Here is a 23,793-nt window from a genome sequence, read left to right on the forward strand (position 1 = left end):
CCCTCATTGCCCACAGGGAGCTGTGCTCCCTGTGGGGTGCTGATAGATCTGTGTCTTGTTGAGATGATGCCAGCACACATCTAGGGTGAAACTGTCCTGTGCAAACACAGTGGGTAGAGCTGAGGGGCCTGTGTTTCTTTGTAGCCCCCATGTCAGATCAAACCTGGAAGAAAAGTGAAGATCAGAGCTCACCACCACCACTGAAGCCATCACAGAACCTTTATTGGTGATACGCAGATACAGCTATGGGGTGAGTTCTGACATTCTACACTGTGGTGCAGCAGCGTCTCATGGACTGTAACCTGCAGAGACAACGTTCAAAGTATGGACATCCAACTCGGATTTCCATGGTAGGGCAGGCAGGTTTGTAAGGGAGCCTCTCTGGCACTGTCAGGGCTGTGGCACCTGGACCAGCATCAGGAAGATGCAGCAGCAGGAATGGACTGTGTGGTGTGGGAAGGAATAAGTCATCCCTGCAGGGCTGTGGATTATCCCTTCCCTGGCTCTTCTTGGACACAAGCTTCACCCAAAGCAGGCCTGTGCTCCAGCCCTGGAGGAGATCTGAAGGTGGTTTGGTGCTCCTGACTGAGCACAACTGGGGCGTTGGTGCAGCTACCCCACTTTCACTGAGGGTGTCTGAAGGGGAGACTGGATGGGACAGTTAGTTCTTTGCATCCTTGGCACGGACACATCAAGGCCTGGTGCCTATGCTCTGCTCAGTGTACTCATGTTGTGGTGCCAAGTAAAGTCCTGCCAAAACTCTGGGCAAAGAGCCATGTTCATGTTTCAAATTCTGTCCACAGTTCGGAGACAGTCCAGCCTGTGATGTCTAGCTGCAGATGGCCCTTAGGGTAGCTTATGAGAGGAGTAAAGGATCGATGGTTGGACTAGGTGATTTCAGTGGTCTTTCCAACTTTAATGATTTTGTGATCCTGGGCTGTGCATATCTCCTCTGGTTTCCATTGCTTCCTCAAGAAGGTTGAAGTCCTGGCCAGAAGTGGGCTGTGACCACGTCTCTTACTTGAAATTGCCATAGGTTTCAAATGAAGTCAAGTAACTGAGGGCTAGTTTATAGCACAGCCCATACTGCTCCTGTGGACAGAAGGATTCAGATGAGCACCTGATGCCAGAATACCTTCTGAAGAAGGCCAGCATGGTTGCCACAATCTCCAAGAGAAAGCCAGGGGTAGGTACATCCCCATCTCTCAGTCACAGTTTGCTTCCCCTATTGGGGAACGTGTGCTCCAGTGGCTGAGAGTTGGGCTATCCCAATGCTGTGACCGCCTGGGCTTGGGAGGAGTGCCAGTGCCCATGGCACAGTATCTGATATTCACTCCCAGATAGGAGTGGTATGATGGCCTCAAGGACCTAGAGCTGGTGGTGAGGCGGGTGCAGGGCTGGCACCCATCAGTTCTTCACCAGTGCTTCAGTATTGCTCCAGTTCTCAGATGAGTGTGAAATCAATACCTACCACATCTTTAATCAGCTGCCTCCGCCGCCTTTTCAGCATCCTCACAGCCTGGGATACATCAACCAGCCCCTCACTTTGGATCTGCTCACACAGGAAGCTGGCAGCGCAGAAGATCCCACTACGGCTGGCACCGTCCCTGAGGAGAGCAGTGTGATTTAGTGGTGCTGATCCCCGGAGGTGTCCCACCAGCCATACAGATCTGGGGCTCTCGGGATGGTTCTGCACCAAGCCAACCTCCACAGGGAAGCCTTTCTCTCTGAACACATCTGAACATGTCCACCATGAGCTGAGACTGGAACTGGTACCTGAGTTCACTGATATAACTCAGTGAGCCATCTCTGTGCCACAGCTGCTCCTCTGAAAGACATACTGCTTACCAGCAAGTGATGAGGATGTGTCCATCCTGGCTCTGCCGCTGGTGTGTCTCCACCTTCCCTAGCAGGCTGATGATGGTTGTGGGGTCTGGGGGAAGACGGTGATGCATGGGCCAGTCCTCCAGCTGCCAGAAGTGGACTTTCATTGCAGACTTCTTGGGCTAGCAAGGAAGAAAGAAGTTGGGTTGGGCAGACAAGTAAGCCACTGGCTTCATGGAGAGGAAGGCCAGAAAGTTTGTGGATTTGGTTCTGAAGCTTATAATAGCTATCCCCATCCATAAACAACTATTGAGATGCATAGACTGTTCATGGCTGGTGTTCTCCAGGTTGGAAAGGTGTGCACATATATCTGTGCTTTGCCTTGTACTGTTGCATACAGCCTCACCCTTTTGGGACAAAGCTCCCATGGGGAAAGGCCCTGCTCTGACCAGTGTCATTCAAGGAACCCATCAGCTCCCTTCACAGCCTCTGACATTTCCAGCTGTGACTTTGGCCCTAAACCAAAGCCTGCAGTGTCTCTCAGCTCTCTCAAAGGCTGTTCTCAAAGGACTTTGTCATTACTGTGCCAAAAACCCACCTGCTGCCTATTGGTGAGTGCAAGTGTCCAGACTGTGAAACCAGCTCCAGGCTCCTCAGAGATCCACTGGATGTGAAAATGGCCATGGATGGCTTTGCCCTGGGTGGGCCAGACCTCCACATATGTCTGGTGGGAGATAAATGCATGGTGGCACACAGCAATTCAATGCCTCACATGGGTACACTTGGCCCAGCCCCTCAACCACAGCATGCACATGAGTACCCTGCCTGCTCTGTGCTTGGGGCTGACCAGCAGACAGAAAGACAGCACTCCTACTGGGTCAGGGGAAGCAAAACCCAAGGGCCGCCCTTGTTCCTGTGGGCTCCCCCCACCACTGCAATGCCATGGGACTGGTCCTGGGACCGTGCAGCAAAGTGGAACCTACAAGCTTGCAGCTGGCCCCCATAGCAAGCAGGGCCCCAGTGAAGAGATGTGTAAGGCAAAGGCAGAAAACAGGCTGTCAGGAGAAGAGCAGGCAGCTGACCTTGTCCAGCTCCTGGAGCTGGTTCAGCACAACCACCGACGTGCAGGTGTAATCCCAGACCAGAGCCCAGAAATCCACCAGTGTGCTGGAGAAGGGCAGCTGGGTGATGATCAGCCTGTCCTCCTTGCTGTATGTCTGCAAAACAGAGCGGTCGGGAGGAGGAAATTAAGAGGTGACACAACGCACAGACATGGCCACGCCTGTGAGAACCACAGCTACTCCAGCAACCTCCATGCGGCCAGGGGCTGGGCACAGCCCACCGAGTTGCAGGGCAACTCAGCGCAGGCAAAAGGCAGCAGCCGTGCAGCAGCCCGCTGTGCTGCGCGCTGCCAGGGCTTCGGCTGAACTCGGGGGCCATCTCCTGGCAGCAGGGCCCCAGGCACTGGGAACAGACACCACGATGGAGCACTCGGGCTGGGGTGCCTGAAGCTGGGCGGCACAGCCCAGCTCTGCTCCGGGTGCTCGTGGAGCCTCTGCTGCTCCCTGCAGCCCCAAGCCGCGCTTGGCTGCAGCCTTACATTGGCAAACACGGCGTTGATGTAGCCCGGCGAACCGTCAGCGTTCAGCGAGGACATCAGGATGGGCCGGAAGGAGTCCGCTGTGGAGGCAAGGGCAGAGGGAGAAGGGCTGAGCCATCCTCTGCCTGCACAGAGGGGAGTGAGGGGGAAGGCAGTGAAGCAGCTGTGAACACCATTCCTGATTCCTATCTGGTGCCTGATCTGGGCTCCTCCGCAGTGACAGTGAGGGTTAGGGGGAGAGTTGGGGTAAAGGTTAGGGTTATAGTTAAGGCTGTGGTTAGAGTTAGGATGGAGAAGGTTAGGTTCAGCTGTGGAAGCACAGAATGAGGTGGGAATGAGGTGTGGTTCACATGGAGGGAATGCTTTGCCTATCTTAAGTAACAGGCTCAGTTTGTACCAGGAGATGTTTAAATGGGACGTTAGGAAGAATTTCTGCATGGAGAGGGTGGTCAATTAGAACAGGCTGCACAGGAAAGTGGTAGAGTCTCCATCCTTGGAGGTGTTTAAGAGATGCTACGGTGTGGCACTGAGGGACATGGTTTAGTGATCAGCCTTGATGGGTCAGGTTCATAGTTGGGCTTGGTGGTTTTGAAGACCTTTTCCAATCTATATGATTCTATGATACTATGCAACACCAACCAGAAACTGGCATTTGGTCCCAGGGGCAGAATGGTTGGTCCCATATTTCTGTCATGGTGCTGGGGAGGGAAGCAGCAGTGCTGGCAACAGCATCCTCCCCCTCGCTGCTCTCAGGAGCTGGGTCATGCAGCAAGGAGCTGCCCAGCCCTGCAGTACCTGGCAGGATCCCTGGCTTGCGGTTCTTGGGCTGGTTGCTGGGTTTCTCTGCTTCTCTGCATGGGAGGAGCTGGAACAACTCAGAAAACTTCTGCACTGCCTGTAAGGGATGATTCACCTGAGCAAGCCCTTCCTGTCAGCTCCCTTTCCATCTCCAGATATACCACAAAGAAACACTCTCCCCACCTCTCACCCACAGCTGGGTAAGAGTTGTGGCAGGAGGCAGCAGACCCGCTGCACCAGGTCCTTGTGGTACCTTGAACTCCTTCTCCAGGATGTTGTTCTGGATCTGGATCTCAGCTCCTTGGAGGCAGCTGTGACTGGCAACTCTCTCCACTGGCACCCCAGTGCAGCCACAGAGCAAGCCTTCTAGCAGCACTTCATACAAAAAGGCATACTGCTCCTGCATGGAGATATGAATTACTGTACCATCTGGAGCAGCTCCATGGGCAGCACTAAGACTCCAGACTACTTCCCACAGACTGCAACACACTAACACTGACCTGCATCAGGATTGTGCCAGTTCCACCCTTCACCTCCCTGCCAGACACCCTTGAGGCAGGCAGCCCTACTCTGAGAAGCAGCCAGCAACTGCAACCACCCAGACCATCTTCCTCTGCTCTCTCTCAAACCAGACCCCTGCTCTCAGGAAGGAAGTCCAGAAAACCAGTGAACCATTTGTCCTGTGAGCAGTTGGACAGGCCTGCCCAACTTACATCTTCCTCCATAGGGACACAGCCATGAGCAGACTGTGGGAACATGGTCTCTTGGCTAGGACACATCTGCCCAGATGATGCCATGTGGGCAAATATCCTGAAAGCCTGAAGGACACATGCGTGCTCCATGCCTATAAGAGCAAGGACCTGCCCTTCTGTGCCAGGACTGTTGGTGCATATGCATGCTGATGCCACTTCAGAGAGTCTCAGAGGGTCCCTAGGTTTGGACAGCACAATGATAACAAGACTCTGCAGTCTTTATCACTTGGCAGCTCCAGTCCTGGTGATGGGACCATGCACATCACAGCTGATGTGGCTTGGCACACCACAGGGGGGAGGCAGATCTGCAGTCCTGCAGCATGTGGGCAGCAGGTGATTCCCCTCACCTTGGTCTGCACCATACAGACCCTCTGCTCCCGCAGCTTCTGCACGCAGTGAAACACATCCACCTTTCCCTCAGCCTTTGCCATCTTCAGGAGGAAGTCCAGGGCAATGAAGGTGCCTGTCCGCCCGATCCCTGCACTAAGGACACAGAAGAGGGTTTGGTAGTACCCTGGCCAGCCTTGCTCCAGCACATGAGCACTCCCATCCCAGTACCTGCAGTGCACAAGCACAGGGCCCGCAGGAAATTCTGACACACTCTTGTTCACCATTTCCACTAGGCACAGCAGCTGGGCAGGGTTCCTGGGCACCTCATGGTCTGGCCACTGCATGTAGTGAAACTGCTCCACTGTTCTTGGGAGAGCGTATCCTGCCTGCAAGGAGGGAGATGTGGCTGGAGCAGGAAGCAGCCTGAGAAGTTATGTGAAGTACTTGTCAACAAGTAGAGGAAAAGCATGGCAGGGATGCACCAGCACCCAGCCCTCCCACAGCACCACCAATACAATGGCTGCTCCACTGTAGCTGATCAGACAGCAAAGGGCACCACGAGGACTATACCACATAATTTGCTTTATTCTCTGCCTCCTCACAATAAGAAGTGTGAACTCAGAGGAAAGAAATAAATAACACGGTGTTGAGTCTCTCCATAGTCTTCAGAAAACCATAGCTTTCCCAAATAAGGCATTTCCTAAGGCTGATACTACACTGATATGGATGTAGCCACTTTGGTACCAGGCCATCCTCTATTCACTTGGCTTGAACTAATGAACTGCCATGTCCCACCATCAGGTGCTCTTGGAGTCTTACTTTTTGAGTGGACTTTGTTGTAGGTGAGACAAGAACATGTAACATCTGCAGCTGTCCTCTCCTTGCAAGTCTTTTGGTTTCTGCTTATTATCCAAAGTACAGCCTTCAGTAGAAGTATCCATCCTGAGAAATGTCTTCAGGTAAGATACCTTAAACCATAATCTCTCAGTTCAAGTTCAGGAGCCTCAAGGCACCACAGTGCTTTCATGAGGATTTTCTGCAGGTTGACCCAGGTGGCAAGTACCTGTCTCATCACTCTGAAAAACCTGGATGTGGAGAGATGCCCTTTTATATCCTTCAGCTAATTTTCTACCCTTTGTGATCACCTCTCCCAGGCCCTTGGGAGTGCAGGATCTGCCCAGGCACATAGTCCAAATCAGTCAGGGTATCACTGGAGCTGACTGCTTGTTTTTGCCTTGCACAGAAACCCAGGGCTGATGCTCTGGAATAGTGCTTAGTGACGACAAGACTGACCCCAAGCAAGGCTGAATGCCAGCTGATAACCCCAGAAGAACCCTGCAACCCCATCACAGCTGCATGACAGCCTTACCTTCTGCAGGCAGAAGAGACGTATAATAATGCCCATGGTGCTCCTGGTGTTGTTGAGTGTTACAGTGAAGTCCCCATATACTTGCTGCTGCTCTGGCCAGTACTGCTCGCACTTGATCTGTCAATGACAGCACCAACAATTTCATTAGGGGAGCGTTGCGAGGCAGTGGGGGTGTGGAAATGCTTCATGACCTCAATGAGGGTTGTGCTGAGCAAAGCAAAGCAAGAAAGACTGGGCACTGGGAGACCAGAGCTGAGCACAGGCTGGGATGCTTACCTTGTTGTGCTCCACCAAGCCTGTCAGCATCACAATGACTGAAGTCTTCTCCTGCCAGACCATCTGCCAGAAATCCACCACTGTCTCAGGCAAAGGGCCTTGGGAAGGAAGAAGAGAGCCCTGTGTCAAAGCCCAAACCATGGAGGTGCCCCCAGGCTCCTTGGGGCAGCCCCACATTTCTCTCTTCCCAGGGCTGATGTGACAGAGCCTGGGCATGGCAGCACATGGCCAGGGGTACTGGGCATCCCTCCTTGGGCACCCAGTTTAGAAGAAGGGACCAGCAAGAGGGAGGATGGATGAGCCCAGAGTGCACCAGTACTGATGGGTACTGACACAGGGCAGTTGTCACTGCACCAAGCCTGAAAGTGAGCTGCTGCCCACTCATCTGAAAATGAGTGCCTGTCCCACCTATGTCCCCAGAATGATGATATAGAATTATAGAATCACGAGGTTTGAAAAGGCCTCTAAAATCACCTAAGTCCAACCCCAACCCACTCCCAAATGCCCACTAACCATGTCCCTCAGTGCCATATCCACATGTTTCTTGGACACTGTCAGAGATGGTGACTCTGCCCACCTCCCTGGGCAGCCTGTTCTAGTGCCTCACCACTGTTTCTGAGAAGAATTTTTCCCTAATATCCAACCTGAGTTTCCACATTTAGAGTCCTATTTACCCAAAATGATTCAGCAGCTTTGTAAGGACCCTGAGAACTCCCTCTGCGCTCTGCACAGAGCAAACCAACCCATCCCAAGGGGACTCCAAAGGGACTCAGGAGAGAGTTTGGCAGCTCCTGAAGATCTGTGCCAGCTCTGGGCAGCTCCCAGGGCTGGGAGCACCTACCTTGAGCAGCAATGAAGAATCGCGGGCTCCGGTAGCTCTGTGGGGGAGAGTTTCAAACAGCTCCAGTCACCCATGTTAAACATTTAATAAGGCAAGAAATAGAGGAGCCATCCTCCTCGCTACCTACATCCACGTAGCTGGCATTGATGTAGTCATTCCCTGTGTCAGAGGGCTGCAGCACCACACGGCAGTGATCATCTGGGAGAGAGGGACGTGGGAGTCACTGGGCTGTCCCTTTGGGGCAGTACTGAAATGACTGTCTAAGGAAGGGGAGTATCTTTTAGGAAAGCTCTGTTTGATCTCTCCTCAGCAGCTTTCCAAGCCTTGGGACAAGTTCAGAAGGAAAGAAGAGCTAACAAAACAGCAGGGGACATGGCACAGGAAGAAAATGCAATGTGTTTTGAGAGAAGACCATTAGAGAAATGGCAGATGTCCACACTGCATCAGCCACAGAGGAGCTTTGAGCCCCAGGAGAATTTTGCTTACATGGAATGATGCTCTTGTAGCGGTTCTTGCCCTTGTTACACAGCTCCTTCCCAGCATTGCAGGAGTGGCACAGAGAGGAGGCCAGTTTCTGCACAGGAGGAAGAGGAGCTCTGCATTAGTCCAGGTTCTGGCGGGTATGAGGCTGAGTGCCTCACACACCTGAGGAGGAGCTGGAGCTGGATGGATGGTGCAACCAGATGGGAAGGAGCACCTAACACAGACCTGGTATTCGCCCAGACGCCCTGCCTCGTGCCTGTCAACTGATTCATCCTCCATCTGCTCTGCCTCTATCTCTGCCCTTTGAAGCCTCTTCAGAGCATCCAGCAGTTCCTCCACCAGGATCAATGTGTTCAGATTACTGGCACCTATGGGAACATCAGGACAGAAGGTCAGCATGAGCTGATGGAAGTGAGCTGGCATTTCATTGAGCAGAACCCTACCAGCTTCATCCCTTCCCATGCATGTCTCCCTCTCTGTGAGATGTCTCTTTCCCCACACCAGCCAGCTCTGCCCCACTTTGTTCTGCAAGGAACCTCATGGTACCTGGGAGCACCCTGCTCGTTTTTCTACCAAGCAGCCTGTTCAGACTGCTCATACCGCACCTCTGTGACGCTTTTGAAGGGGTATACTGCTGTTGATCTCAGAGGCGTTTGATCTGTTGCACTTTCGCCTGCAAGACAGCAAGTCAGCCCAAAGATCAGCAGGAGGTGGAGAGCAAAGGGGGATGCCCACATGGCAACATGTCCTGCTTTATTTCAGGGTCCATACCAGGCAGCCCCTGGACAGAACAAAGAGCAGGAGAGGAGAGACATGTACTGACCTGATGAACAGGGAGAGAAGGAAAATCCCCAGTGCCAAGACTACAGCAGCCAGCACAAATGCCATCAGCACAGGCAGTCTATGCAGCAGAGGAATTGATTCCTGCCCTGTAACAAGCACAGCCCAGGATCATGCTCCACAAATCCAAATCCAGTGGAAGGAGATCCCACAGTGGTGTGGGAAGGAAAGGAGCTCCCCTCATTTCCTAGCACAGGTACTATGCTGGGAAATAGCCATGTTGCTGCAAAAGGAGAGGTGATGCTAGGTATGATGCCCCTCAGCATGGGCATATTTCCATGCCTTTTCCCCAGCACAGAGCTGGGCAAGGTGTTAGTGTTTCTGGGGTTGCATGTGGACTGGGGCAGCGTAAGGACTGGGATGTGAGGAGAGATGATGGTGTGGCAGCTGCAGGGGGTCCAGCTGCCAGCCGTGCACACCTGCCCAAAAAGCCAGAGGTACCAAAGCCTGCGCACCCACAGAGAGCCTCAGGATCCAGAGAACATCCAAGAAGATGGAGGTAGGAACTGGTTATAGCAGGTAAATACTCCCAGGATGTGGGAAACAGAAGTTTCCTCTGCTCCCACAAGAGCTCCTGGACTCCGCAGTTCCTGTCCTTGCAAGGATATGGGATGGGAAAAGGGGGGATACAGAAAGACCCTCGGGCACAGGGGTGGGGCAGAGGAGCCACTTACCCATGGAGAAGCTGTAGCACACGCAGGTGAAGGTCTCCGCCTGTTGAAGGGCACAGGACGGAGAGCTCAGAGCAATCCCACGTCACCCACATCACGGCAAGGAGCTGCCACCAGCACCACAAAGGCCCCAGCCGTGGCTGAGGATGCGGCGGTCGCTGCCCTGCCCCGTCCACAAGAGCCCCCGGCACGGGTACCTGCGGTGAGCGCCGGGCGAGGCGCAGGAGGGCGGTGTAATCCCATCCTGGGTGCAGGGGAGCGTTGTGGAAGCCGTGCCCGCGGGTCCCATCACCCAGCATGAAGTCCGTGGGTGCGCTGAGGTTGAGCACGGCGGCCACGTAGGGCTCAGCAGGGTGGCTGTGGTTGGAGGGCTGCAGCTCCCCCGAGCAGGCGTCTTCCAGCACCGTGCTGTTGTGTGTCACTGCCACGAGCAGCTGGTGCTCACTGCAAGGCAGGGCTGTGAGATGGGGATGGGGATGGGGATTAGGGGACATGGGGACACGGGGAAGGGGATGAGACCGACGTGGAGATGAGCTCGGGAACAGGGACAGGAAAGAGGACAGTAATGAGGACAGACGGGTAAGAGGATGAGGATGGGGATGGGGAAGGGGATGGGAACACGAACAGGGATGGAGATTGGGATGGAGGAAGGGAGGGACGGGGGTGTGGAATGGGGGTGTGGATGAGAGTAGGAATGTGGATGGGCGATAAGGATGGGGATGGGAGTGAGGTTGGAGACGGAGATAGGGCAGTGAGATGGGGATGAGGATGGAGCAAGTGAGGATGTGGAGGTGGTAATAGAGATGGGAATGGGGAGAGGTGGACAGAGGCAGCTTAAGGGGGGCGGCACTGCTCAGGGCTGCAAGAGCAGAGCAGCTGGGGCTGTGCTCACCTCGCTGCCTCAGGGCACTGGGAGATGGGGTGCAGGGGAAGCACGGCTGTCCCCTGAGATGGAGAGGTATGGAGCACGAGGCGGGAGCAGCCGTCGGGCATCTCTGCAGAGGAAGATCCCTGTGATGAGCATCAGCAGAGTGGTGCGGAGGGGCAGGAGGAGGAGCTGTGTGCAGAGACCCTCACCTGTGCCGTTGGTGTGAAACCACGATGCAGCTCCGGGACCCACGGCTGTGAGGCCCCGCACGGCCACCACATATGTGGTGCCGGGGCCGTATGTGGGCAGTGGGTGCTCCGTGGTCTGGCTGCTCAGCCTCAGCCGCTCGATCTGCAGGAAGCCGCCGTCCTGCAAGGCCCTGGCCGTGATGTTCAGCTGGGGACAGGACACGGAGCTGGAGGGCAGCGGCCGCAATCCTGCAGGAACCTGCCCACACCACAGCCACACAGCGCTCTGCTCCTCCTGCCCCTGTTCCTATCGCAGCCCTTGGAGGTGCCCAGAGAGCTCAGCAGGAGCCTCGGCCCTGTGTGTGTGTGAGCAAAGCGCCGGTGCTGAGCAGAGGAGGGCAGGAAAGACTTTGGAGCTAACACTCTAGATACCACCAGAGCAGCTGCAGAAAATGGAGTTGCTTAGACTGTGCCTTTGCTCTCCAAGCTGTCTGAGCTGGCCGGGTTTGCAAAGCATCCTCAGCGATTTGTGAATGACGTCACGAATTGAGGTGGCTGCAAGCTGGGTGCAGCACTCTCCTCCCTCAGCCCTGTTTCTAGCACTGCAAACCACAGCCTTTCTCATGGCCAGAGCCAAAAAGAAGAATGCAAAAGGCACAGGAAAGCCTGTAAGGCCACCCCGCCAAATACATCATTGGAGACTGAGGAACACTGAGACGAAATCAGAAATGCTCAAATTCATCACAGCCAGAAATTCAGCTGATGTGGATGGGTGACTGCTGGTCCTCAGGGCTTTCCATGGTCTCCCCTCCTGCCTGCACAGAGCTGTCAGCAGGGAGGGGCTGGGTGGGGGCCCGTGGTACCTGGTACCCAATGATCTCCCCTTGGCAGGAGGGCAGCGCCTTCCACCTGAGGGTCCCCGTGCTGGCATCCAGCTGCAGCTGCTCCGGCTTCTGCGGCACTGGAAGCACAGGAAGATGGAGTCACAGGTGGGGCTGGCAGCGAAGGTAGGAAGTAGGCAGGGGGTAGGAAGGAAAGAGCTCTGCTCCAGGACTCTGTACAGTCCCTTCTGCAGAGCCCCACAGGCTGCATGCAGCCCGAATGCCAGGACCATCACAGCGGGGAGGGGATGCTCAGAATGAACTGCCGCGCCACAGGCACCTTTCTCTGCCTCTCTGCTGGTGAACCAGCCCAGGAATGTCCCTTTCCTTCTGTACTATCCCATGGACACCTACCTGTTTCTTTTGTCCTGATCACCCACGAAAACAGGACAGTGCTGGGGGGCACTGAGATGGTGACAGTGTAGTCAGTGAAGGGCTGCAGGGGAGGACAGGTGAATGTTCCCATCTGGCCGTGTAGGAGCTCCACTCCAGTGACCTCCTCAGCCTTACAGGGAGGTGAGGAAGGCCCTGTCAGCCGGCATGTGGCCTGCATGTGCTGGCAGGCATCAGGGAATCTGCAGGTCCAGTTCAGTTTGATGCTGGTGCTGGAAACATCCAGTGTGCTGGGGACAACTTCTAGCACCTCTGTGAAGGAAGTATTGCAATAGGGTCAATTCCTTTCCTTCCCCTCCAACCCTGTAATGGTGCTGCTGACAGAGAACCCTGGTCCCAAACCAGCTACAAGAAAGTAAAGCAGGAGGGTTTAACAGCTCATTCAGTTCTTTGGTTGGAGACGCTGGAGGAGTTTTATACCACAGCATTTTTAGAAGCTGGACATGAACTTTGGATTGGTAGTCACTGCTGGAGGTAACTGTACCCCTTCAGACACACTTCAGACCCCCACAGCTCATCAGGATGTGCCCACGTGCACTGCAGCTGCTGACACAACCAACGGGCACACCTGCCCATCATCTCCCCTGGCTGCCCAAAGACAGCTCCACCAGCAGACCTGGCTCTCAGCAGGGCATTTGGCATGTTCCTGGCAGAGGTGGTAGGGGCTGAGTGCCAGCTGGGCATGGGGCTGCAAAGGTGGGATGGATGAGGCTGTGGCACCATTCACTGGGGGAGTGCACTTAGGTATCGACCCCAGGGTAATATAAGGAATGTTGTAAGGCATCAGGATAATGTTCCTGCAAATAGTTATGAGGAAAACTCATGAACAGTTATGGAAACTAAGAGAGGGAAGTGTGGAAAGTCTGAGCACAGGGGTGCAGAGAAGGCACCTCCTGCCGCTTCACTTAGGAAGGCACTGCACAGCCCCCTCAATGGGGATCCAAGCACTAAAGCTGTTCTTCCTCTCCCAAAAATCTCTGTATACAGATCCAGCAGAATTGGAAACCCCATTTCCCCCTGCACATCTGACATGGGTGTAGGATGGCTGTAAACCCTCAGGGCAGCTCAGTGTCACTTCTTCGTCCCTTCTGTACTTCTCCTGGTCTGGTGCCAGACGAAGTCCTGGGTCCCACTGGGGCCTTTGACACGTTTCTGGCAAAGGTGAAAGGGGTTTCAGTTAGGGTGGGGGGCGGTGAGGTGGGGCAGTGAGCTGTCCATGGGCACAAGAACCCAGAAAGGGAGGAAGCAGGGACACGTCCCTCCCGTGTTTCCAGTGACAGCCGTGTCTACCAGCAAGTGACAAGGGCAGAGCCATGCTGCTGCTCAGGCTCCTGGCACCGTAACCCTGCTCAGCTGCTCCAGAGGGAGAGGCAACATCCATGTGTGCCTACATAATGGGGCCAGCAGAAATGCAGGAGACCTCCATCATGCTCACCTTCCCTCACTCATGAAGGTCCTCACTCACCCACACATCTCATGTACCCTACTGCCAACGGCCATAAGCCTGTGCTGTTCTTCATAAACCAGATGTTCTGAGGAGCTGAGAGGCCTTGGTGTGGGCTTGGCTTCACACAAGTGATCCTCATGGCAGAAGGCCAATACCCATTAGGGCATGTCAGCATCACCGTTTTATTGAAGTTGTAGAATTCCTGGTCTGGATCAAGACGAATCCTGGAATCCCATTGTGGCTTCTGACATTTTTCTGCACCAAAAACATGGGAAGATGTTAACAGAAGAGCTGCTGCCCTGATACATAGTGGTGAGGGATGGAGTTTCTGGTCAGCCTTCCTACACCACAGCCCTTCAGCCGCACCTCCCACTTCCCCTGCACATCCAAAGCCTGGATCCTCTTGTGCTCACACAGCCTGCCTTCCCCTGGGCAGGAAGGGCAGTGTGGGGCTTCCAGGACAGCTCCTGGTGCCCCTTTATTCAGGCACTCCGGATGCAGCTGCAGGCATTACTGATGTTCCTTCCCTTGTAGTCTTTTTTGGATGTCCCATTGCTGAGGGACTTCACTTTTCCTATACATATGAAGGGGAGTAGGATGCCTGTAAACCCTCAGGGCAGCTCAGCCCAATCACTCATTTGTTCTTCCAGATCTGGTGCTAGATGGAGAAGAGGGTCTCAGCAGGGCCTTTGGCACATTTCTATCATAGGTGGAAGCAGGTTCAGTAAGGGTGGGAAATGGTGAGGTGGGGCAGTGCCTGAGGATGGGGTTGGCAGGGATCCCCAGAAACGTCTTCTGAATCCCAAACACAGATGGGAAGACACAGACACCTCTGCCAGGACCAAAAATGGAGGCCTTGCCTCTTACTCTGGAGCCACAACTGATCCCCACACACCTGCTCTGCTCTTACTGCCAGGAGGACAGTGAGACATCCATCGCCCCACAACAACAACACACAATCTGGATCCTTCCTAAGCAGACATCTGTTTTCCTTCCTTCAAACCTGCCTCCATCCCTGAAATCCCTAAGTGCCTATGATGCTCCAGACCTCCCTAGGCTCCAGCAAATCTCTTCTGCACCCTCCTTGCTCAGAGGTTGGTCACAGCCTGCTTCTTTCCCCCTCTTCACCACTGCCTGCCCTGACTTGCAGGCAGATGGCTCGCATGCACCTTTCTAGCCATGGGAGCGTGAGCTCTGGCAGCAAGAATGGCACCTCTCTCCCTGCCCACCTGTCTGAAATCATCCCCACAGGTATCACAGCCCTGTCCTGTGGGAGGGTACTGCCCTCCCCTCTGGCAGATCCTCACTGGTTTCCATACAGGTGCCCAGTGCTCCCTGCATCCCCCACTCATTTATCCCTTCTGTCTCCCACACTGCAGCTCCTGCAGCTGCTGGAGGACTCCCAGGGACCCTCCCCTGCACAGGAAACAAGGGTTTGCAGAGCTGTGTACACCAGGGTTGCATCTGCAGGCACAGCAAAGACCAGGACAGCCACGGAAGCCCCTCAGAGCTGGCCCCACACCCTGCCACATGATGTGTGCCCGCTGGGCAATGCTGGGAGTGGAATTTTGGTGTGAAGGCAGAGAGCACATGGGTAGAAATGCTGCTGCCTCACTTACCTTTACATGAAATGTTCTTTTCAATGCGGGTCCAGACACCAGAGGCCTTCTTCCCCATCCAGACGTATTGTGCTATAGAACTTGGTTCTTGAAATTGAATTACACATTTGACGCTGGTGAAGAAGGGCTTGAGCTGTCCAGAGCAGGTCAGCTGCAGTTCCTCATTCACTCCATAGCTGTTTCTGTCTGGTGTAAACTGAAGTCTGTGGTCCCACTGTGGCTTGGTGCACGGCCCTGTTGGGACAAAGTGTGACGGTCCGTCTCGGGGACAGGGGCACAAGGAGGAGGGGCTGAGGCTCGGCCACGGCTGACTGTGGTGTCAGCAATGGACGGCATGAGGAGATGTGGGGCCCTGAGGCATGAGAGGCACACAGTGAGGCTGTAACCTGGACTTCAGTGAGGCCTTTGACTGATGGACTCTCATCACATCCTTCTCTCCAAATTGGAAAGATACAGATGTCATGAGTGGATTTGCTGATGGACCATGAACCGAATGCGAGTGTACCCAGAGAGTGGAGGTGAATGGCTGAATGTCCATGTGGAGACCATGATGAGTGGTGTGCCAGAGGGGTCAGTACTGGGTCTGCCAACTCTCTGATATCACCATCAGTGACAGTGGGATGGAGTGTGCCCTCAGCGGTTTGCAGATCACACCCAGCCGTGTGCTGCAGTTGACATGGCTGAGTGCCCGGCACGGACCAAGAATCAGTCTGGGGAAGTGATTTCCTGTAGCACAGACAACCTGACTCAGTTGTGAGCCTGATCAGGCACCAGGATGATGTTCCTGCACTCAATTTTGAGGCGGGGAACTGAGAGAGGGGAGAGGGTGGAAAGTCAGAGCACAGGGCTGCAGAGAAGGCACCTCCTGCCACTCCACTTACCAAGGCACTGCACAGTCCCCTCAATGCGGAGCCAGGCACCAGTGCTGCTCCACCCCTGCCACGTGTCTCTGTATACAGATCCAGCATCATCCAAAGCCCCATTTCCCCCTGCACATCTGACATGGGTGTAGGATGGCTGTAAACCCTTGGGGCAGCTCAGCATCACTGCGTTGTTCTTCCTGTACTCCTGCAGATCTGGAGTCAGATGGAGATTTGTATCCCACTGGGGCCTTTGGCACGTTTCTGGCAGAGGTGAAAACGGGTTCAGTTAGGGTGGGAGCTGGTGAGGCAGGACAGAGCACGGCGGGTATCAGCAAACACCTCTGCAGCCCTCCGGTCACTGGAGGGACACAGAAAGTGACATGTCCATCTGCCATGATATGACCCCTGGGATACTTCTTGGGGAGGGGCTCACCTTTTACGTCCCAGTGACCTCTCATTCACACCTTGTATGTCCCAGTGACCCCGGGAGTCACAAACCGTACGGTTCCACTCTCATCCCCGCCATCCCCTTAGTCCTCCTCACAGCCCATGGTTGGGATTTTCCCAGGACTGTCCTCTCCATCCACTCCTTGGTCCGACCCCCAAGGCACGGGGCACAGGACCCGGCCCCTCCTGCTGCGCGTTGCCCCCACACCGAGTGCTGCTCTCACTTACCAACACACCAAACGGCCCCTGCAATGTGGATCCAGGCGCCTGTGCTGTTCCTCCCCATCCAGACGTATTGTGCTATAGAACTTGGTTCTTGAAATTGAATTACACATTTGACGCTGGTGAAGGAGGGCTTGAGCTGTCCAGGGCAGGTCAGCTGCAGTTCCTCGTTCACTCCATAGCTGTTTCTGTCTGGTGTAAACTGGAGGTTGTGGTCCCACCACGGCTTGGTGCACGGCCCTGTTGGGACAAAGTGTGACGGTCCGTCTCGGGGACAGGGGCACAAGGAGGAGGGCTGAGGCTCGGCCACGGCTGACTGTGGTGTCAGCAATGGATGGCATGAGGAGATGTGGGACCCTGTGGGCAGGAGAAGAGTTATCCCCCAAGGAGATAAGAAGACCAGCTGCCCAGCTGAAGTGTCTCTACACCAACATACACAGCTTGGGAAGCAAACACGAGGAGATGGAAACCACTGTGCTTCCTGAAATGATGCAGTCGTCAACTCCAGCACCTACTGAAACGTTTCCCATGACCGGAGTGTGGGTATTGATGGCTACAAGCAGTTCAGAATGGACAGGTGAGGAAGGAGGAGAGGAGGCATTGCCCTCCACATCAAGGAAGGAATAAAATGGGAAGAGGAGTCCCTGCAGATGGTCATGGTCAAGCTGAAAGCTTAGTGGTGGGATTAAGAAGGAAGCAGCAGAGGGAGCCTTGTGGTAGGTGATCAGCACAGGGCGACTGATCAAGGAGTGCCTGTTGATGAAGTGTTCTGCTCCAGCTACAGAAGCTGTTGTGATCACAGGCTCTCGTCCTGCTGTGGGACTTCTACCACCCTGACACCTGCTGGAAAAGTAGCACAGTGAGCTGCAGGTGATCCTGGAGCACCTGGAATGCACTGAGGGTAACTTCTTGAGGCAGGTCACAGATAGCCCCACCAGGAGGATGCAGTGCTGGACTGGTTGCTCACCAGTGACACTAAACTGATTGGTGACATCATGATTGGAGGCTGCTGGGGCTGTCATGACCACGCAGTGATCGAGCTCACACTCGTGAGGGATATTAGGCAGAGAAAGAGTAAAATCAGGAAGCTTGATTTTAGGAAAGGCAACTTCAGGATCTTCAGAGAGTAGGCCAAAAAAAAACAACCCTGGGAATCTGTCCAAAAAACTAAGAAATGAAGTGGAGCTAGCAGATCTCTAAGGAAGTTTTCTTTGTACACAAGAGCTCTTCATTGCCTGGTGTGGGATGTCAGGAATGAAGAAGACACCAGTATGGCTGAACAGGGAACTGCTGGTCCAACTGGACAGCAAGAAGAAAATGCAGAGGCAGACGGAGCAGGGGCATGTACCAAGGAGAAGTAGGTAAGGATGCTCGCGGGCTGTGCAGGGATGGGGTCAGGAAGGCCAAGACCCACCTGGAAATGGACTTGTCAAGGGGCACAAAAAAAGAATAAAGAAGGCTTCTGTATGTACAGCAGCTGGAAAAGCAAAGACCAGGAGTGCATAAGTCCAGGTGAACAACACAGGCAGGTTGGTAGCGACAGACAAGGAGAAGGTAGAGGCACTCAACAAGTTTTTGCCTCGGTCTCCACTAGCCAGCGCTCTACACAGAGCCCTTGAGCAGCTGGTTCAGAAGGTGGGAGCTGGGGGAGCAGCATCCCTCCCTCCGTAAGAGAAGATCAGGTTTACAACCAGGTGAGGAAGCTTAGCATCCATAACCCTATTGGTCCCAGTGGGGTGCATTCCAGAGTCCTGGGGGAACTGACTGATGTAGTTGCCAAGTCACACTCAATGATATGTGAAAAGTCTGGTAAAGCCTGTGGTGACTGGAGTAAAAGGCAATGCTGTGTCGACAGGGAGGGAACTATCAGCCTGTCAGTCTCTGCTGCGTGTCAGGGAAGACTGTGGAGCAGATCCTCCTGGAAGCTATGCTAAGGCACATGGAAGATAGGGAGGTGAAATGGGAGAACCAGCGTGGCTTCACCAGGAACAGGTCCTGCCTGACCAACCTGGTAGCTTTCTATAACCATGTAACTGCATGGGAGGAGAAGGAAAGATTTGTGGCTGTAACCTGGACTTCAGTGAGGCCTTTGACTGATGGACTCTCATCACATCCTTCTCTCCAAATTGGAAAGATACAGATGTCATGAGTGGATTTGCTGATGGACCATGAACCGACTACCAGAGTGTACCCAGAGAGTGGAGGTGAATGGCTGAATGTCCGTGTAGAGACCAGTGATGAGTGGTGTGCCAGAGGGGTCAGTACTGGGTCTGCCAACTCTCTGCTATCACCATCAGTGACAGTGGGATGGAGTGTGCCCTCAGCGGTTTGCAGATCACACCCAGCCGTGTGCTGCAGTTGACATGGCTGAGTGCCCGGCACGGACCAAGAATCAGTCTGGGGAAGTGATTTCCTGTAGCACAGACAACCTGACTCAGTTGTGAGCCTGATCAGGCACCAGGATGATGTTCCTGCACTCAATTTTGAGGCGGGGAACTGAGAGAGGGGAGAGGGTGGAAAGTCAGAGCACAGGGCTGCAGAGAAGGCACCTCCTGCCACTCCACTTACCAAGGCACTGCACAGTCCCCTCAATGCGGAGCCAGGCACCAGTGCTGCTCCACCCCTGCCACGTGTCTCTGTATACAGATCCAGCATCATCCAAAGCCCCATTTCCCCCTGCACATCTGACATGGGTGTAGGATGGCTGTAAACCCTTGGGGCAGCTCAGCATCACTGCGTTGTTCTTCCTGTACTCCTGCAGATCTGGAGTCAGATGGAGTTTTGTATCCCACTGGGGCCTTTGGCACGTTTCTGGCAGAGGTGAAAACGGGTTCAGTTAGGGTGGGAGCTGGTGAGGCAGGACAGAGCACGGCGGGTATCAGCAAACACCTGCAGCCCTCCGGTCACTGGAGGGACACAGAAAGTGACATGTCCATCTGCCATGATATGACCCCTGGGATACTTCTTGGGGAGGGGCTCACCTTTTACGTCCCAGTGACCTCTCATTCACACCTTGTATGTCCCAGTGACCCCGGGAGTCACAAACCATACGGTTCCACTCTCATCCCCGCCATCCCCTTAGTCCTCCCCACAGCCCATGGTTGGGATTTTCCCAGGACTGTCCTCTCCATCCACTCCTTGGTCCAACCCCCAAGGCACGGGGCACAGGACCCGGCCCCTCCTGCTGCGCGTTGCCCCCACACCGAGTGCTGCTCTCACTTACCAACACACCAAACGGCCCCTGCAATGTGGATCCAGGCGCCTGTGCTGTTCCTCCCCATCCAGACGTATTGTGCTATAGAACTTGGTTCTTGAAATTGAATTACACATTTGACGCTGGTGAAGGAGGGCTTGAGCTGTCCAGGGCAGGTCAGCTGCAGTTCCTCGTTCACTCCATAGCTGTTTCTGTCTGGTGTAAACTGGAGGTTGTGGTCCCACCACGGCTTGGTGCACGGCCCTATTGGGACAAAGTGTGACGGTCCGTCTCGGGGACAGGGGCACAAGGAGGAGGGCTGAGGCTCGGCCACGGCTGACTGTGGTGTCAGCAATGGATGGCATGAGGAGATGTGGGGCCCTGGGGGCAGGAGAAGAGCACGGTGTCGATGGAAGGTGCTCAGAGAGCCGTCCCATCTTCATTGTTCCTCTAAAATCCCGATTAGGGGATTCGGGGCAAAAATCTCCAGCCCAGTTCCTGCTTTGGGTGCCTGCAGGAACATGAGGGGCTCCAGTGAGTCTCAGCACTTCTTGTTGGCCCTGTATCACTAGGATGGAGTTCGAAGAGAGGACCGAGAGAAACACAGCTCCCAGCCTGGTAGGAACTGACAGCATCCTGCGAGCAGAGAAACCACCTTTGGAGGCTGTTTTTCACACCCTCACTGCACAGACAGCCGCCTACCAGCCCTGCACAGAGTGCAGGAAGGAGCCTGGGTGATGGTTCAGCATGGAAAATATGGTTCAGGTGTGACACATGCACTCAGCATGTGATGTGTGCTGACTGCAGAAAGGTTGGTCTGTGTGCTTTGCATCGGCAGACACGCAGTACTGCGCTGGTTTTCATTCAGTGATTAACCCCTTGTTGCCTCTGCTCCATAGACACAAATGCTTAGGCGTTTTACAGCAGTTATATGGAGCACCTGTACCTGCTGCAGGACATTCCAGGGGTGTGGCAAAGCAGAGCCTGGCGTGCCCTGGGTGTGGATGGTAGGAGGGGTCAGCAGAGAGTAGCATAGAGAGTAGCATAGGCTTCACAGTTTCCATGGTGTGCCCTGAAGTCTGTGCTCCCCCCAGGATTTACTCAAGGCCCTGTTTGAAAGCCACGTCTCCCTTACTCACACCTATAGTGGCACCAGGCACTGATGCTACAGCTCTTGGTGTCTGCATGTAAGTCACTGCATATCATGAAGCTATCCAGGAAAACACCCCCTACAGGCTTGCCCACCTCCCTTCTGAGCATGGTGTGAGGAGCTGAGGCCTTCGTTCAGGTGTTAAAACCCCACAAAAGCAGTGCAGGAGGGCAGTCAGGAGACAACAGGACAAAGGAACAGTGCAGCTCGGTGCACACAATGCACCACACGCCCTGACCACATCCTCTGCTGGCAGCTGCTCACAGTGCTGGCAGTGCTGACTGTGGGGCTGCCTTACCCCAGCATTGGGATGCTCCTTATGTCATTTCGTTTCCTCCACGCAACCCAAAAACACTGTGGCCTGGGGTTGTTCCCCACTCTTCCATTGTACCCTCCACGGTTAGGGGGGATGTGCAGGGACCTCTGCTCCCTTTGTTCCCTATCTCTTCCCAGAGGGTCCGCCCTGCCCCACAATCCCTGGCCACCACATGTAAGATGGCTCCAGCAGGGCCCCATCCTGACCATCCCCCTCTCCTGGTCCTCTGTGATGCAAGGATCCTGACCCCAGGGGGATCTGGCACTGATCTGGATGTGGATGTGCACAAATTGAGGATGCAGGCAGGGCTGCTGTGTGTGGCTGCCGAGCGCTCGTGTCTCAGTTCCTCTTCTTCACAAACACAGAGGTGCAAACTCAGCAAACACCATCCTCACCACAGGCAGCTCCTGGGACAGGCAGGTGACGCTGATGTGCAGAGCACGCCATGCGCTCACCAGCCACCATGTCCCACTGTGTCCCACAGTCTGTGTCCTGGACTCCACCTGACCTTATGATCTGGGTAAATGAGCTGGAAAACCACACATGGGCATAGTTACACTCACTGGCCCATCAGGACAGTTTGAGCAGGGGGGTTGGGCACTGCAGACAGGGGATGTCCACCGACTTTACCCCCAGTGTTGCAGTGACAGCGTGCTGTGCTCCGCTCCCTGCAAGCACAGGGCACTCCTCCATTGCAGTTCCTCCGTGCTGCACAGCAGAGTGGGACAACACAGTGCTCATTTAACATTTTTTTGTCATCCAGCTGTGGCAAGGTCAGTACAGGGAGAGACTCCTGGTCGAACAGATGCAGAAAGCAGGATGATGGCCCCGGGCCTAGCCTCTGGATGAATCCTCCACCTCCTGAGAACTCAGATTGCTCCTGAACTACAAAGACGACTTGAAGGGCTCTGCTGAGATTAAATATCAGCCCCCTGTCTCAGCTTTACTGGCAGATGTTGGAAACAACAAAACAACCCTGATCCGCTCATAGAAAGTGAGCTGTGTGTGGTGCTCTGCAGTTCCCCCCATCCCCATACCAGGCTGCAGAGCTGGGGATGGGCACCATGACTCTGTCTCATGGACCTTGAGAGGCCCCCTCTCTTGGGTTTCCCTGAAGGGTTCCCAGCTCTCGGCTTGGGCACCTCGTAGCCTGTACTAAGAGCAGCCTTTAGGGGATGTCACTGCGCACCGGGGCATGGCACAGGGGAAAGCATTTATGTGGTCTCCTAAAAACAGCAGCACACAGCTTACTGCAGCTCGACCCCAACTCATGCCCATCTATTGCAGGTCCTGCTGTGAATAACATCTCTGACCCTTCTGTGTGCTGCTCATGGTAAAGATATGCAGCAAACGCACAGCAAGCGAGCAGTGAAACCTCCTTTTGCCAGGGGAGAGCAGTCATACCTTACCTGTATACCAGGAATATCCTCTGTTGTTGGGGGCATGTTGTTCCGTCTCCAGCGCTGCCAGCAGAGTCGCTAGGACCACGAGAAGGGCGCACTGCGGGGCCATGCTCCCTCCTCCCCACAGGCAGCACCTCTCAGTGCGCCCGCCTGACTGCACGATGTGCATGCACTGGAAGGAAACAGCTGGGCAGAGCAGTTGCTTGTGGTGCAAGAAGCTTCCTCATCATAGAAGGAAGCTCTGCCAGTGCCAGAACTGCTTTCTGGGCAGGCTTCATGCCCCTTTTGCAACCTCATTGCTCCCCGAGAACAGATTTTAGGCATTGTGGTGGGAGCAGCTGCTCTCACAGAACCTGGGCATGCAGGAGGATATGTGAACAGCGCTGGTTCTTGGATTCTATTCTAGCAGTGAAGCCATGTGGAGACTGCATTAGGACAGCCCTCCCCTCATCAGTGTCTGTCAGCTTGGGAGAAACTGAGGAAAAAGGACACGGATGAGCAGTGAGCTGGCTCTGATCCCACGGGCTGGAGAGCTGAGGCACTGTCTGGATGCTGGAGTGCGGGCTGAAAACAGGTGACAGCCCCAGGGGCACAAAGCAGAGTGATCCAGGCTCCGAGATCATGTCTGCTGCTTCCCAGCAGTGTGTAGTTCTCTAAATAATCCTGAAGAGTGGCTGTTCCACCTCTGGCAGCAGCCCAGCCTTCACCCCTACCTGTCTGCTGGTGCTCTGGGCATTTTCAGTGTAGAGAAGCAAAAGCAGATGGCATTAGTTGGCGTAGGTTCCTCATTTGGGAATCATTGAAAAATAGTGAGGGAAATTCCACATATCAGAGAGGTCCCCCAAAAACCACATCCTCATGTTGCTTCCAATGCAATTCGTCAGCCCATCATCGTGCTAACAGCTTGGCCTCTCCAAAAGCCCTTCATTACCCCATCTGAAAACTCACGTGCCATGGAGGAAACATGGCTCACGCTATCAGGAAGTCCTCTATTTGCTCGTTCACCCTCTCATCACAAA

General features: G+C 54.5%; 1 protein-coding gene across 1 annotated transcript; it reads right to left on the reverse strand.

Annotated features, from left to right (window-relative positions):
* Positions 1–201: 201 nt before the first annotated feature.
* Positions 202–22,968, reverse strand: LOC116239152 (uncharacterized). The gene is made up of 31 exons (XM_090130613.1): positions 22,781–22,968; positions 19,936–20,169; positions 19,281–19,523; positions 16,719–16,952; positions 16,062–16,304; positions 15,181–15,414; positions 13,580–13,816; positions 12,076–12,366; positions 11,704–11,801; positions 10,862–11,048; positions 10,677–10,779; positions 9,982–10,228; positions 9,788–9,827; positions 9,097–9,202; positions 8,879–8,946; positions 8,499–8,641; positions 8,277–8,364; positions 7,918–7,988; positions 7,791–7,827; positions 6,950–7,047; positions 6,674–6,790; positions 5,533–5,690; positions 5,322–5,457; positions 4,476–4,622; positions 4,220–4,319; positions 3,425–3,504; positions 2,907–3,041; positions 2,423–2,548; positions 1,849–2,006; positions 1,472–1,607; positions 202–1,092 (listed from the first exon to the last, which is right to left on the reverse strand). Exons 1-31 carry the CDS (start codon positions 22,941–22,943, stop codon positions 1,018–1,020), a joined length of 4,533 nt encoding a protein of 1,510 aa, XP_089986739.1. The 5' UTR covers positions 22,944–22,968; the 3' UTR covers positions 202–1,017.
* Positions 22,969–23,793: the final 825 nt, after the last annotated feature.

This window comes from Phasianus colchicus, chromosome Z, assembly GCF_987193195.1.
Source record: "Phasianus colchicus chromosome Z, bPhaCol1.hap1.1, whole genome shotgun sequence".
NCBI lineage: Eukaryota > Metazoa > Chordata > Aves > Galliformes > Phasianidae > Phasianus > Phasianus colchicus.